Raw genomic sequence first — 17,754 nt, 5'->3', positions numbered from 1 at the left:
GGGAATATCTTCATTCCAAAGTTGATTGGCAGAGGGCTTTATCGTATATTACCTTTTTATTTTAACACACGAATATGAACATGCTTTTTTGTAAGGGTTAGCTGATAGCGATGGTAATTAGCATTCCACTTGAAGGTATAGTGTGCACATATAATCTATCTTCAAATATACAAATCAATTTGTAGTTGCACAAATAGGAAACCATAATGTGCATATTACCCCCCTCTCGAGATGAATGAATCTCGAGACCCAGTGGTGAGCAACAATGCGCCGACCTTGGCAACTGGGCGCAAATGGAGGCCAGGAAAAGCAGTCCAGGAGGCAACAGCAGCCCTCAGACATGCTGACATTGTGGGTCATGTTCAGCAAGGGAGAGGAGGCCTTGGGCTAACTAGCCGTGCTGCTTGGAGTAAGGCCACTGCACCAGAGCGGCGGAAGATGGTAGTGCAGGAAGTACGCCATCAGGAGGAGGCTGCAAGGTGGGCCAAGGCAGTCTCTCTTGCCAAACAGGGACAGTGGACTCGATGGGACAGTGTGGAGAAGAGGAAGATCAGCTGGAAGGATCTGTGGGCCATGGAAGCGAGGCGGTTGAGCTTTTCCATCAGAGCAACATATGACGTCCTTCCAACACCAGTTAATCTTCACCAATGGTATGGTGAAGATCCGGACTGTGCCCTCTGTTCCATGCCAGCCAACCTCAGGCACATTCTCACAGGGTGTAAAACAAGCCTCACCCAAGGACGCTACACTTGGCGTCACAACCAAGTCCTTAAAAACCTTGCGTCCGCCCTGGAGGACAAGCGAGCTGCCACCAACTCCCTACCACCCCCAGCAGCATCACACCCCTTACGGACGACCTTTGTCCACGAAGGGGCTAAACCACCGAAGAGCGGCTCTACACCAATAGAGCGAGACCAGCTGCGCTTGGCCCGCGACTGGAAAATGCTAGCTGACATTGGCCGGCAACTTGTGTTTCCTCCGGAGATCGCAACCACCACCCTAAGACCTGACATGGTGCTCTGGTCCCGTTCGCTCAAGAAGGTCTTCATCATTGAGCTCACAGTACCCTGGGAGGACTCAGTAGATGAGGCTTATGAGCGAAAACATCTGCGCTATGCCAATCTAGCTGCCGAAGCACGGCATCATGGCTGGAACACAGAAGTCCGACCAGTGGAGGTGGGCTGCAGAGGTTTTGTGGCAACATCTACAACCAGACTGCTTAGAGACCTGGGAATTAAGGGCCAGAGCCAGCGTTCGGCAATCAGAGCTGTATCAGAGGCGGCAGAAGGCAGCAGTCAGTGGCTCTGGATGAAGAGGAAAGACCCCAGCTGGGCCCCAAAGTGAGAGGGCCAGGAGGTATGCAGTCAACAATGCTTGACTCAGGGAGGAGGACACCCCTGCCATGCATAGTCCCATGGGATGTTGGCTATCAACAACAAGGCAACTCCTATGACTAATTGGGAATGGGACGCAAGCGTAGGATTGATCACCCTGTCGCTGGCCGCCTTTGGGGAGGGTGTATAGTATGAAAGGCCGAAACACCCTAGGAACCAAAGGTTCACTACTGACGATGCGCTCCCCAAATTTCACCAGGCTCACTGTTCATGAACTCTTGGAAGTGCTTGCACAAAGGATAGTAACATCTCATCCTGTGTTCTTTGGAATCCCCCCCCCCCCTTTAATGTTAAGCAAAAGTTGGGGTGGGGGGGTGTCTTATGTGGTTTGTATGCGTGACCAGATTTGTATAACTTTATTGGCATTGAGTACAGGTTTAGGGGTGTGTCTCACTCTCCAGTGTCTTATAATCTGGAAAACATGGTACAGTTTATACCTAGTGATATATTAATTTATTGATTCCAAATCTTGACTTAAAGCAGGACTGAGAAGGCGATGGCTTTGAACCCATCTACATGACTTTACCGAAAGACCCAATGGATTATTGATTGATTATTTATTCCACACTGATTTCTAATGACCCTCTTTCGTCTCCGCAGGTGATGAAATATTGTGAACGCGACAGTGTTATATTTTGGAAAGAGTGTTCAGAGACTTAATATCTATGTGTATTGAGATTGGTGGGAGGACAGGCTCGAAATGAAAATATTGTTTCTCCAGAATGTGTCGCTATCATTTTTGTGAGGTACCTAGAAACACATGGGTCAACCTGTATACTGTATTTGCTGCAGCCATACAATATACAGGAAGGACTCTTCAGTGTGAATTGCCAGATGGGTTTAAGAGGGCTTTGGGAAAAAAAAAAAACAGCAATGCTCGCAGTGTTGTTTGTAAGAATGCCAGCTGACACAACACTAGAGGTCTGAATGTAAAGTACATGCAGATAAAAATAAATCCTCTACCTTGTCCTGTGAGCAAGGATTTGAGCTCCACAAGCAATTCTCTCACTGTGTGGGTTTTTGGTGGCGACACCTGGTGGCTGGTGCTGTTGGTACCATCCTCATTTTCAACGATGTGGTTCCCAGGTTTGTGGACTCTGTCTGTAATCGGCTGGCTTAGCCCCTGATCGACATTTGACGACTCTTTAGCACCGTGCAGCCAACTCTGATCCATCACTGTCATCCCATGGTGGTTAAGACCTGTAAATGTAATATTACAAAAAAATACATGTCATGCAAAACAAATACTGCATACATGTTTAATTTAACGCATGCACTATATTTTGGGTGGTAGCACTAATCCTTGTGTACAAACGTTGAGGCACTCGATACAAGGATTGTGCAATCCTTCAGCATTGCCCGAGGGCGTTACAGAAAATGTTACATTGTAGGACTAAGAAGGCGACGGCTTTGGGAAGGTCTTCATCAAGCAGTGGATTGATCATGGCTACTGATGATAAAAGTATGAAGTGGTTTTTTTCGCTCCCAATTCCTAATTATGTCTATCCTAACCAACCTGGTGTACCTGCTCTACTGTATAGTATTGTAATATTGTATGCTTTATAAAAAAAAAATATTGTGATGCAATTTGAAAGAATGTAAAATGATCCTGGCAGCAGCAATAAAAAAAAACATTTCATTTACTGGATATGTGTTGATATGATGGTTTTAAGAATTATACTTTGAAGATCATAAATGCAGCACTAAAAATTTATGATAATTTACATCCATTTGTTAATCCCCTATGCCTATGGCATGAAAGCCTTCCCATGCCTTGCAGACAGACATGATCAAGTGTGGCCAAATTATCCCTATGGCAGAAAAGCCTGGGGATGTCAAATTTTCATCAGGCATGAATAAAACTGTCGTTACCAAAGCAGTTACGTCTCGGTCATGCCTTCTTACATCAGTGGCATTTAAATCTGTGCTGTGGGATTTGAATCTGTGCTGTGGAATTTGAATATGTGCTGTGGGCTCTGAATCTGTGCTGTGGGTTCCGAGAGCGGTGTGCTAAAAAACTGCCCCACTTGTTCCATAAGACACGTCACGTAAAAGCTTCTAAAATTACTTTCACAGCTCCTTTTAAAATGTGTGTGGAAATTGACGTGGAATACTAATGGCTATAACGGTTGGCCAAATAAATATACGGTACTGTAATGCTTTACATTATTCGCATGCACATTTTGTGGACATACGATTATGACCACGTATGCATTGATTCATGTTATAGGTTAAACAACACAAAGCGGTCATTGTGTTTTACATCACGCTAGAATCAATTGCCCCGAAGTCTGCAGCACACTGGTAGCACAACACCATGGGGGTGAGGATAACAGAGGTCTTCTCGCATTGAGCCAACGCGCAACTATTGCGCCCCCTACCAACGGACCCCGTCATTTGTAGAGGCGAGTTCCCTAATCCACTCTGCCCTGTTTGAAGATTAGGAATGGGTCGCCAGGGAACTGTTATCATGGTTACAGTTTCCATAGCTGCGTGCACTCCTCCGAGTGGACCCATGCTCGGCGGCGTTGGTGTTCGTGCGGCAACAAACCCTGAGCAACAGGGGCGAGCGAGCCTTGCCTCTGGCACTCGTTGGCCGCACGCCACCGCGAAATCCCCTGGCCAAAGGCATCACCACCTTCGCCTCCGCGTAACAGTCGGTGGCAGCGTGGGAGGAGAGTTGGGGAACACCCTGCCTGGGCACCTGGGAGGATGCTATTGGGGATAAGGAGGGGCCGGCCGGTCACACGATGGATAACGTGGGTTAAATAGGTTTACACAAAATATATATAGTACGCTAAAATCGCCCCAACAACACGTGCGTGATAGGATACCGCTTGCCTTAATATCCTGTCAATTTGATCATCTGTTATTACAAAAATGATCTCGCCGTTGTAGGGAATGGCATGTAGGGTGGCATATTGTCGTATTATTATACTCATCTTGCAAGCCCCCCCGAGTCTTGCATCAGATCACGTTACATGGACATCGTGATTATTAATCGCCTCTTACCGTTTGCAATTCTGACAAGCCAGTGGTGGCAACAGCTGGGGAGGTAATTTTTCGATACGTTAATATTAGACATTTACCTATGCCCTTTGCAGCAGGTTTAACTGCATATGCTTCTGCATTAATGTAGCCTTGGCTATATTTGTCCTCCAATGTCTCCCAAGCCAAATTCTGCAGGTTATTTTTCAGGACTCTCCTGTTCCAGTAATGTATTGCCATCTGCTGGCCGCGACATCCAACAGCTGCAATTACAATTTAGCAGCGCTTTGATGGTACATTATTACACACGATTAGGGACGATGATGGGATATTCCGGATTAAAATAATTACTCAAGGCATTGTCTTACAGATGAGATGCTGCTAACACTTAATCTTTTTCTCCATAATTCCGTACAACATTACATACTAAACACGCATTGCATTATTCAAGCTACCCCAGTTTGCAGTATTTGCTTGCTGTCTATACAAATATCAAAGTTCACATCGCAGACAATGTGTTATACTTTCACGGTGACGAACACGGGTTGTCAGAGGGGATGAGGGCACGGCGGTAAGACATTTATTCTTGCATCTGACCTTTTTTGCTGCCAGCCTGAGAATTTTTCACGGTTTTGGCCACCTGCTGTCGTTTCTCCTCCGACTTGGCCACTTTCGTCTTTGTCTTGGGGCCAGAAGGGGCATTTCTCTCGCCCTTTTTGACGGCGGGCTTCATTGTCGGGAACGTGGCTTGAATCGGTATGGTCGAAGGAGAAAACGCAACATATAATTTCCCCAGTTTTCACGGTGACAATATTGTCGTTGCACTCAACATTGTGTTGGAACATACGCAGTGCTGTATATATATCTGCTTACCTTGTGGTTAAAACATATTTCAAATACGTGGTATTATCTCACCCCAAACATACCGGTTTAAAAGCTATGCCTTGCTGTGAGAAAATGCACTGTGATGTGGTCCTCACATCAGCTGACTCACGGTACCCTTGGCGCTGGAGTTTGAGTTTGTGTAGACTGTTAAGCCAGCTGTGTTTGACCTCTTGAGTTTAATCAGTTGGCCATGGGTGTGCAGCCTGAATTCTAAGAAACTCGGGAGAAATACAAATTGGGGATGAACAAACGGCATTTTCTAACTCATCGAGGTCCCCAATGGTACAAACTATCTTCTTGGTTCTTTCGGTAAAGTCACGTAGAAGGGAAATAATAAAATAATAAAAATAAAACATAATAAAATAATTCTCACGACGTTTCGGCCACAACGCAAGCAGCCGTCCTCAGGTGAAGACCAGGTCTGTCGGGGAGACAGCGTCACACTACACCCCATAACAACTCCGATCAGCACCTCCGATTGGCACGGTTGGCTACGTACGGTGCGAACCAAGTTCAACATACGCACAGGACATACAACACGTGGGTGTAGGTAGAGGATTGTAATTAAACGACGCCGTGCAATGTTTGCCTGTAACCAAATCACCCAGAATGCGCGCCCGTTCTCATTTAACCGAGCAGAGCGAGCACTTGAACGGGTGAACCACCACCAGGCATTGATTCATTGCCATGCGATGCAAGGCGAGGGGCAACAGGTCGCTTGGTGAACAGTAGGTGGCAGTACAGCAAATTGTCTCGGTCCACATACTATATAGATTTACTGCAGTGGGTCTGCGTGTAAATTAAACGATCTGTGTGGAGCTATGAATGACACCTCCTGGGTATGCTCGATTTTTCTCCTGGTTCTCTGATGATTTCCTACTACGTACCAAACACTCAAAAAATAACGTTGGCCAAGTTTCCCAATGCAGGGTGACCCTTCTGGAGAAAAAAACTAGTATTGAGCTTAAGTGAGGCTTTTCTGGGTAAGTAACTGCCATTATTAAGTAATAACAATAATTTACAGCCCATACAGAGGCCGAGCACACACATTTGCCCTGACTCCGCTCACAAGTATTTCGCATTGCACAGAACACAAACACACATCCATCGCTGTCTTGTCGGTTTCTAAATACAATTCTGGACGAAGGGCACGCCCTATGCAGTTTTGATCATGGGGGTTGTTTGACCAGATCGCTGGTCAGTAAAGGGATGTGGGCAACCCCTGAACCAGGTCAAATATTACTCACCACTGATTCTACTGCGTAGGGTTTATTTTGCTGGTGTGATGTGTGACTCTCTGATGTGTTTTCAGGTTGTTACCGTGTGTTGTTTTGACATTACGTGCCCCGCTTCGCTCCATGTGTTGGGAGCTTCTTATTAGGTACGGATTGAAGAATCTCACTTTCTGACTAGATTATGTATCATTGTTGCCTGCAAAACGTCGGACATCATGCCAAATAGACCGTAAAACCCCCAAACATTCGAGAGCTATGAGCATCGGTGTTGTTAGCCGTTGCGAAGAATGAAACTGGTTGCTGAATCCATTGTTCCGTGTGCCAAAGGACTTTTATCATAAATTATGATTGTGTGTAAAATGCTTTTTTCCATTCCCCAACAGGTGTTCCTTTTCTGCACTTGACTTCGGCATTGCCTTCAGGCAATTTTAACCGCTATCCCGTAGCTCACTTATGGCTTAGTATTATACATTTCAGTAACCAACCACTGTTTTGCAAACACTATTGTTTCACTTTACAGAATACTGATTAATCTGTGAATGTAAGCTGCTCGAGCGAAGCACTGCAAACTAAGTTTGTGGAGTTCTCTCTCTCACTTTTATGGTTCTCACAGGACAGAAAATTTGATTAGATTGTCATGTAAAGTACAAGCACGTACAGTGATGTTTGGATGGATTAGAACATGTGCGAGCCCATTTAAAACACCCTCTAGCCCAGGTTATTCTCTGTTCAGATGGAGAAATGAAACATCAAATGCGTGATCGGCGAGCCTCTGCAGCGTATGGAAGGTTATTATTTATACTCAACTTTATGGGACTTACTGCTATTTTAAAATGCATATGGTCTACATGGCTGTAGTTTTTTGGTTAATATATCATTCAAATGGAAAACGGGAAAAGGGGTAATTTTCTATCCAGTGTACAATTTTCAGAATTGCAAAACAACTCAATCATGGTTCTGGTACACTTCATGCCCACATTATTTATCAATGCAAAGTAATACAGGTACACTTTCACAGTATATCATGCATCATTGTGTCGTTTCAAAATTTGTTGGCAAGAGGAACAACACTCACAAGATGCAGGAATACTGGAGTCCTTCGCATTAGCTGTTGAATAACTCAACAAAATGAACCCTCCGCACGACACAAGCCTACACAGACGAGTTCGCCAAGCTTCAATTACCTTTTAACTGCATAGCAGCACAATGCGAGGCTAATTATTTACACCTGAAATCAATCGGCTATGACCAAGTTTGAAAGATGTGCAATGCAAGATTCCTTTTATCTCTGAAAATGTTCACACTTTTAGCTCCTAGTCACATTTCTTGCTTGTCCTTTGCTAAATGGGAGGATACTGTTGTATTCATGGGCAGGTGTGCTCAAATATGAAACGGATTGCCTTGTTCAAAATTAGATTATACGTTAATTACGGGAGCATTATGGCAGTCTCGAAAAAACTGGAAATGGTTTTTGGCACTTTTGTTGAGACGCAGGTGTGAGGCATTGTGTGATGATTGCGTACATGAGCATTAATGGGTGACAAAATGGCACAAATATAAGTATATATTCATCATAATTATATTTGTCGCATATAAATTATTTGACAGAAAGAAAGCTCAAGTTTAATGGCTGGCCGTGTTCCATTTAATTAAGTTTGTAATGTTGGTTATACATTTTTTCGGGCAGATTTACGATTTGAGTGAAATATTCCATTCAGCAATAGAGCACAGCAAGGATGCGCCGCTTTCAAATGTTCAGATTTTAGGGATGCATTATTAACCAATTAAAAACAGGCCTTCCCATCAATGGTATATATATAATAACCACTGGCAATGATATGCATTACTTTATTTTAATTACCACAAAAAACAGTTTTCTCAGTTTAACACGTAGGCTTTCGCGACCAACACACCGGTGGGCTAAAGTAGTGAACTATTTGTCTTTTGTCAACGTGACACTTTTTTTGCTGATTGGCCGTGTCGGGTGGTGGAGGGTTACGACACATTTATAAATAACGTGATCTAACCCAAAAACGTTGATTATGAACAGTTTTCTCACCGTCAAATGCAAATGCTTTTCGGTGGGTGTTAACTGTATTGACATTGGATTTATAAATGTAATATTTCCCCTAGATTTGTATCTTTTTTACTGAATATTATAATGTGATGGAACTATTCTATCATACCCCAGATGCACATTTACTTTATAATAGAACAGTAAATGTATTTTTGTTTAATAAAGCTGAAAAAGAGTTTTGTTTTCCACAACTCTCCCACAAATGTCCTTCCTAAATCTGCAAACGAACAAGTAACAGATAATACCACAGAATACTATAAGTATAGAATCTGGGCCATACAAATTATTATGGGGAGTGTTTAACTGGGTGTTGGTTTGCCTTATCACCGGGCTTATTATTTCTTCTGGTGACACTTTTTGTCTGTAGGTCCAGATTGCTGTGACGCTGACACTAACATCTGTAATGAATTGTGAGTTAATGATTGCATTGCAATAATGGAACTACACTGTGATTCCCAGAAAAGTACCTGAGGAATTTTCAGAATCACAGGGTAAAACAGCTCTGAATCTTACACCGGTTGTAACTGCAGGCACCATGCTCAGCCCTCTTTATCCGATTACAAACTGGCAGCTCCAACAGAGGAGGGGCAGGGCACACATTGTCAGACGTTATGTTTATTATGTGCGAAAGGTTTGACCAGATGCATACGTAAAACTTAACAATGATAGAGGGAAATAGTATGTTATAATATTCATTATTAATCTCATAAATGAAATGTTAAGTCAAAGCTAACCATGTTTATTTTTTCAGAAAAGGGAATCACGTAAACACTATATAGAGGGACATTCATTCAGGATTTTTTTTTATTCACCTCTCACAGAGAAAACATGTATTTAAACGATGATGAAAGAACACCTGGATTAAATTGTTTTTTAAAGCACTCCCCCTCTCCCCCACTGGTCTCCCCGCTTTTTTTATTCGATTAAAAAAAATACTCTACTCATTCATATATTCTCTCAATAAAAAGCGGGTAAGATCACAAAAACAAGTGTTTAAATGCTCGTGACCGTTTTTTTTTGCTGGAATTGTATTGTACCGTGGAAGACACGAATAAAGACAATTGTAAAAAAAATGAATTCCTCAAGAGAAGCGATTTGCATAGACAGCGCTTTTAACGAGGCAATTCTCAGCCTTGGTAAGAAAGCCACAAACGAGTCGCGTTGGTTGTGGTTTGCACGAGCGGCGTGAATGTTGTTGAGAGAGCAGAGCTTGCTTGCTCTCCTCTCCACTGGAGCGCGCCCGGGGCGGATTTTGGTACCGTGCCGTACCACGCGTCCCGCGGCTCCCTCCTCTTCTCAGCCCCCACTCCTCTCTTCCAACACACGCGACCCTCCCTCAATGACTCCTTGAATGTTAAAAAAGAAAATGTGCCCAATGACGCAAACACGCCGATTTTTTTTATTCTTCCACATCGACTAACATTGAACATAATAAAAAAAATTTTTTAATACGAGGCTTGCTGTGCACAGTGTCGTGGCTTTACATTTGTATGCCAGGACCAATTTGGAACATTCGCAAAGGCAGATTTTGGAATTCCGAGATGACTTCACTTAAAGGACGACCTTTTTTTTAAAAAAGCTCGTTTTTACTTAATTCTATTTAGTCGTAGGAAAGTGGAGTACAGTAGAGTTGTGGAAAATGAAGTGTGTCATTAACTTGTTGTGGCACCACCGTTTAATCCTGGCCTCCCGTTTGATGGGCAACCAGGGCATGGCTTAGATATTTATTGGAGAGGAAGGGAGGCACTTTGTGGTGTTGGTCGGGGGCGGTGGTGGTGGGGGGGTAGAGAATAGCTCATAGAGGGAGTCCGTCGCATGCAGGGGGAGGTCAAATTGGGGGCGGGTCTTAAACATCTCGACTTCCCTCAAATAAGGCCGAGATGCCAGTGCATCTTGCACCCACACTCACGATCTCCCCAAGATACTACTCTGCAGGACGCCAAGGAGACGTGCCTCTGCTGGAGGGGGTGGTCACACAACTCTATCCGGCCCTATGTGTTAAGCTCAGCAAGCAGAATTTCATTCTGACCTTAGCGTGGAAAGCAAAATAATCTCAAAGAGTTGGTGTGACAGCTGTAATGGCTGGCCACCTCCTCATAACTGTCGTGATCCTTTGCAGTATTTTCAGTGGAGCTGTTCAAGGTAAGGAGATGATGCAGGCGCCAGAAGATTTAGCGGGTGCCAGGAGTGTCTTGTAAAATTACACACGGCAGGTCCCTGGTAAGTTTGTGCTGTGGCTGTTTTGAGTGCAAAACAAATACAAGGGCATTCATAATTAGTTGATGTGTTTTTTTGCAGGTGCGGAAAAAAACTCAGGAGCTTCGAAGCGATAAAAACGAATCAGTGTTACATGCCAGTATGCTCCGTGATATTTATTGCAAACATTCCAAATTAGCTCTAAGTGTGAAATATCGCTTTTAATATAATTGACATTTAAAAATCATCAACCTAAATCATATTATTTTGATCTGTTGTATACAACACTGGCATTTACTTTCTCTGTCTAGTTTATGCAACTAATACCATAAGGAAACTTATATAACCATTGTTTGAGATGCACTTTTCCTATTCTAGTATCATGTAGTTATTAGTTGCTTTATTTCTAAAATAATACATGAGCTAGGAAAACTTAATATTTAGAATAATCAAAAACAGGTGTATAAAGAATGAACAGTTCCTTCTTGGATGCATTATCAGTAAGTGTGAATAGATGTGTTTATTTTACGTGATGTTTCATACAATGTAGTAAATCCAAAGCTGTTTCAAAAGCTAATTGCAAAATATGGGCTTGAAATTTAAATCGTTTTGACGCAATACATTGCTGCTTCGTCAAATTAACCCTGCTTTATATCTCATCAGGAGTACGTTGAGAAATAATTTGTGTCAGCAGGTCCAAGTATAAAGTCCACAGGGTAATGAATAACATTTTGTCATGAATAAGGTCAAAGAATTATGGTGGCAGGTTGTCTGCTATTGTATTAACTATAATAGATGGGTTTTGGGTTAGATCACGTAAATATAAATGTGTCGTTAAACGCGCCACACCTGACACAGACAATTATATTTACGAAATCTAGCCCCAAAACCTTTATTATGGGTAATATTGGTCGCGAAAGCCTACGTTTTAAACAGTTTATTCAGGGAAGCTGAGATAATTATTATTTTAGATGTACACACTACATTAGTTGAAATCAAATTTAAATCGAACGATTAATTAAAACATAATACTCCTAAATTTAAGTGTGAGGACTATCGAAGAGATATAAATGTATGCTGAAGGTAATAGCACTGCTACCAAGGCTGCCAAGATCGACCCATTGATTATTGATGTCACCACATATCTTCTCTTAATTACTGAGTAGTAACTCATTAACCTTATTTGCCAACTGACATGTTGAATACACATGACTAGACCCACAGTCTTAATCCCTTTATCCGTTTGTTTATTAAGCCAGTAGCAAGCATTTCGTTATTAATATGTAAATGGTCTTACCAGGAATGAAAGAGGAAATCAATTTTGCAAGGAACAGAAAAATATGTTGCATTGTTATGCTGTTGGGTAGTGCTTAAATGTTCTGTAGGATAGAGACCAGTGAAACATATATGTCAGTTAATTATGCGAAAAGTAGTGCGGTTAGTTCAGGGTGCTATGAACTTAGTGAGCTTCGTTGATTCCTGCCAATGGCTAACATCAGTGCTTAATTATATTACTGATAAGTCAACCAGTTTTTCACCAACCTGCAGAGAGACCAGCGTGATGAAGTATGGTCAAACAATCCTCATGACCGACCCAGCATAGGCAGACCCTCTTTCAAGCAGTGGACTGACAAAGGGCTGCAAATAATTGTTATAGTTACGATAGATTTGAATGAATGTGGTAAGAAATTATGTGTAGAAATGTAACAATGTTTTATGTTCGTATTCTCTTTTGATCATTGTGTGATCATAATCATAGTGATCCCTGGACAAACGGCACCATATGTCTGATTTGTTATTAATATTATACATTTGTCTATACATTTCTCACTCTAGATTTTGGGAATGCTAAATATATTAGTACAGCATTTTAAAGTATATAGTATACACATTGCCTCGTGTGTTCTACAATTTCTAGTGTTAAAAAAACAGGGTGACCTCTGAATTATACGTGTATACATACCTGTCAACCCATACGGGTTACCCGTATTCTTCTACAGGGAAATTGAGTTTCAGGTCTATAAGGTGCACAGCCGTGTCAATACGGGCTTTGCAGGATGAACGTTGAGATGTATAAGGGCACGGAGTGACCAATAAGGTCTGAATTGGTCTGTAATAAGGCAGGCACTGATAAGGGGTTGACAGGTATGGTGTACACAACAAACCCTTTAAGGTTGCAATAACTCAAAACAATGTTATTCATAATACAGGTTTTTTTGGGTTAGATCCCATACATATAAAATGTGTCGTTAAACCCGCCACCACCCGACACAGCCAACGAGTAGGGTTTGTCACGTAAACAGAACGTGGCCAATTCGTCACTAGTACAGCACAGCGGTGTGTTGGAGAGCCAAGCCAAAACATTTACAATCTGAGTAGGACGTATCACCAGTAATTACAAATAGCTTAATCAATTACTGGCAAAACGTCATACTCAGATTGTAAATGTTGTGGCTTGGCTCTCCAACACACCGGTGTGCTGTACTAGTGACGAATTGGCCACGTTCTGTTTACGTGACATACCTTACTCGTTGGCTGTGTCGGGTGGTGGCGGGTTTAACGACACATTTTATATTTATGGGATCTAACCCAAAAAAATATCTGTATTATGGGTGATATTGGTCGCAAAAGCCTATGTGTTAAACTAACAATGTTATTTTAAAATGTATGCTTTCTTGAGTCAATTTCATTACGCAGAGCCACATTATTACGTGCGTCTGTGCTAACTGGCCACAAGCGGATGACAGTTAGTGATGCAAATCACTAATTTTTTAATCCATGATTTTATGGTGATAACGTTTTGAGTACAACATACGGGAGAATGTTTGTATGTAGTTTGATTGATCAATGAACGGTTAATTAACCGTTATGCAAAATTTGGGAGTCTAGCTAGATTGGTATGGTTCACACGATTAAGTGTTCCATAACTAATTAACCCTTGCTATGCTGACGGCGCATAAAACGTTGTGCTTGGTAGGGCTTCTTCTGATATTGGTAACAAAGTAAATGGTTAAATGGGAAGGGAGTAGGGGGGGCTTGGGGGGTATAGAATTTGGTAATTTATTTCCCTTAAAAAAACACAGGAATTGTTCAAAGGTCCATGTGGTTAGCGAATCAATGTTTTAAATGACTGTTTAATAATGTTTTCATTCCCACCTGAATCACGTTTAAACTTAACACCATGCACTCTATTGGCAGTGTCACTTTGCTTTGTCATGTTCAAAGTAGTAGAGAAGGAAAACATTCCACAGGCATAAAGTTCTGTAAACACCCACCAACAGTGACCACGCATTACACAAGAGCATAGCTACAAAAAACACACCTGTTATTCTTACATTTCAGGTTTGTGTTATATGTATTATATATTATATATGTTTATGCAAACAGAATGTCTCTCTTACTAATACAACACAAACTTGCGATAGTATCTTGTAACAGCTCAGGTGTCAAATATGACAAGAATTTAAACAATGTTTTAATACGCTCCACAAAAGTTACCTCCATCCCAAAGTTCAAGGCATCCATCAGTCAGATGCATTCCAGGTAATGCATATTTATAGCAAAAAGGGAACTACCAGGCAGTAACATTCCCCTCCCTGGCACGATGCTATCAGTAGGATTGGCCCCTTTGGGAGACAGGGAGAGGCCTGGTACCAGAATCCCAGAGCCCCGACCTGAGAGATAGCACAACGCTGTCAGAATGGTTTCTGCGGCACATGGGGGGTTGGGGGGGCTGCCGAATTTGACAGCTGGCAGGAACACGTGTCTGTGCGGCTTAACGAAAGCATATCTATAATGGCATTGCACGCTACCCAAGGGCAGCGCAATTATGCAGCGGGATGTTGACGCGTTCCACGCTGTACGATAATAACATTAAACATATATTAATAATATATGATCATTTTCTTTTCATAGTTGGTAGAAACATCGGACGGATTTAAATGTTTTATTTGTAAAATGTGGTGTTATGTCTTAAAATGGTATTTATCATAAAAAAAATAACTAGCAGTTTTGTTAGGAGTTTGTTATTGATATATTTAAGCAAGGGGATTTACCTTCTAAGTCAGAACATTAGCTGGGAATTGACAAACAGACATTTTAATGCTCTAAAATAGACAACATTTGTTTTTATTAGCAGAAATCTCCATTGTTAGGTGCCACATTAATGTGGACATTCAGGCCACGTGGTTATAATTCTGATATACTGTGCAGTATTTATGATATTCTACCCAAGTAAAGAAAAAAATCATTACGTCGATCATTATTTATAGGTCAGGAAGGCATTTATAAAAGAGCCATTGAAACTTTTTTGTCTAGATTCAGGACAGCGGACTTAGCATTGCTAAGCATGATTAAGGGTGTGTGAGTAGACTATTGGAGGTTAAGGGTCAGGCTGGAAGGAGAATTTTGGGGGAGTGAACAAAACGCTTTTGACCCAGTGGCTCTCATTCGTGCCTTTAATGTCAGTGCGTTGTGCACTTTACTGGGTAGTCATTCTGTGCTAGAGCCAAGCTGTCATAAGTCCACTTTACAACAAACTTAATGTTCTACAATGTAAAACGTACAGCTCTTTGTCACGTGGAAGGTGGACCACCCACGTCCTACCTCACTGTACTTGATATAATTAAAACGTAAAGCAGTCAGGGAGATTGATGATCCAGCACTCACAAATTCCCTCCGGTCACTCGCTCACGATCGTCAGTCGCCTCCTGATGACTCTTATACCATGGATACCGGTCCCCTTCGCTCATTGATTCCTGCTTTAATGTTAAGGGATTACACCTACCAGACTGACTCTGGCGTCTTATCCACACTGTGTTCAACCAACACACTGCATGTCAAAACTCTTCTCTTTAATGCTTTTTCCCTCGCACTGCTCGACTTTGGAATTCCTTCCCATCTTCTCTTTTCTCAGGCTCTTCTATTCTTGCTCAAGTAAATAAATGTGTTAACTCTTATCTGTTGTACCTCTGATGGTGCTGACAGTTGCTGGCCTCTTCACGTTTTGGGGATTTTGGGCCTGTGCCCAGCAACTACGTTTCAGAAAAGAAATATAGCAGTGAAAAATCAGTGCACATATTGGTAATTTAAATCTTTAGAGAATTCAATGTACGACTTGATACAATATCTTTAAATACAATTCACAAGTATGATTTTTGTATAACTAGTTCGTGCAATCATAATTTATTGATATATATTTACATATAATATATATGACATGTAAATAAAAATGCATATGCTATATAATGCGGATTCCAATATGCCATAGACGAAATAAGTACGCGTAACTTTATTTTACAGTTATTTTATTGTAGGCACTTTTATTGCAGTATACATTTTCTAAATCTTAAGTCTGTAAACATATACACATAAGCGAATACTTAGGCATTCCGATTTACACACAAATACAATTTTGTTTGTAAACGGTGCCACTTAAGGATAAAATCTAATGATAGAAATGTTATCTTTGATCATAAGTGAGACACAAACACTTCAGCTAATGATAGTGTGTGTCAGCTTATCTGGCTGAGAAAATGTGACGTTAATTATTCAATGTACAGGAGACTCGTGAAGATTGTTGTATAACCCGTAAACGCCCACATTAGATGCACCCGTAAAAAATTACAAATGTAGGTTAATAGACGAGTCTAAAGTAACACGCGTTAGAAAGAGCTCAAGAAAAGTGTATATAGTATACACAGTTAAGCCGCAGAACTGCACTCACCTCGCCATCATTATTAACACGATGACTTCAGGGCGGTCAGGGCTGGCAGACGAGTAGTGAGCAGCAGCTAAGGATGGCCAACTGTTACTTTAAAAGCTTACAATTCATTCAACACTACCTTCACATCGCATTCATAATTATCAAAGGGTGAAGCAGTGGCACAGTGGATCATGCAGTATGTGTATGTTGAGCTTTTATCGCACCGTACGTAGTCAACCGTGCTTATCGGAGGTTCGGGGAGGGAAGGACAACAAACTAAACACAAAAAAGCAGATTTCGATTTAAAGCTTTCGTGACTGCAGGGATTCATATTCTTGGATCTTTCGGTAAAGTCACGTAGAAGGGAAAAAATTAAATGATAAAAATTAAACATAAAAAAATTATCACGACGTTTCGGCTACAACACAAGCAGCCGTCCTCAGGTGAAGAACAGGGCTGTCATTAGGACGCTGTCTTTCCGACAGCTCTGTTCTTCACCTGAGGACGGCTGCTTGCGTTGTGGCCGAAACGTCGTGAGAATTTTATTATGTTTTATTTTTATTCTTTTATTATTTCCCTTCTACGTGACTTTACCGAAAGATCCAAGAATACAAAAAGCAGTTCTAAAGAAATGTACTATGAACCGGCAAACCTGGGTTTGATTCTCAGCCAGGGCTAACATCGGTGGCGAGTGAGATCTGACCTGGTTCTGGCTTTCGGGGCCCTTCAGCGGCCCGCGTGGTGGTGGAGTTTTGTCAACCGGCCTGCGGGACTGACACTGCACAGGGAGGGTGGACAAGTAGTTGAAAACGCCTGTTTAATGATAAAAAAAACATACAAAAAATAATACGTGCGCAAGTATATTGCTTTGTAAGATTAACCAATGATGCTATTTATTGACATGAGCGAAATTTATTACAAATCGCTTCAGGTTGCAAAGGGCCCTTTATAAATACAAACTGGAACAGCAATCGAGGTAGCAGTGTGTTTCAAATGTTGACCTTGTAATTCTTGAGTTATGATTAAATACAAATCTACTCTGTTGGACCAAAAACTTTAATTCCATTTCCCTACACCATAGATTCTTTCTCCCTTTCAGTGCTTTGATGTTTACTGCAGAGTAGGTTTTTTTTGAAGTCGTGCTTTCCTGCTTCAGTCTCCAATGTGTTTGCTGTGAGTCTTCAAGAACTGAATTCAACTGAATTCTGAGCATATGCAGCAAAATGTTGGACATCATGCTGAACGACACACGGTACAACCAAAGACTATATCAGA

General features: G+C 41.7%; 1 protein-coding gene across 1 annotated transcript in view; it reads left to right on the top strand.

Moving 5' to 3' along the window:
* The first annotated feature begins 10,533 nt into the window (after positions 1-10,533).
* LRP2 (LDL receptor related protein 2) overlaps positions 10,534-17,754 on the top strand; it is a 78,836-nt gene continuing 71,615 nt past the window's right edge. Inside the window, exon 1 of the mRNA XM_078869039.1 lies at positions 10,534-10,721. Within this exon, the coding sequence (XP_078725165.1) occupies positions 10,658-10,721 (64 nt within the window). The 5' untranslated portion in view covers positions 10,534-10,657. The remainder of the gene's footprint in view (positions 10,722-17,754) is intronic.

Source organism: Lampetra fluviatilis, chromosome 2, assembly GCF_964198595.1.
Source record: "Lampetra fluviatilis chromosome 2, kcLamFluv1.1, whole genome shotgun sequence".
Taxonomy (NCBI): Eukaryota; Metazoa; Chordata; class Hyperoartia; order Petromyzontiformes; family Petromyzontidae; genus Lampetra; species Lampetra fluviatilis.
This window is presented reverse-complemented; position numbering and strand designations above follow the sequence as displayed.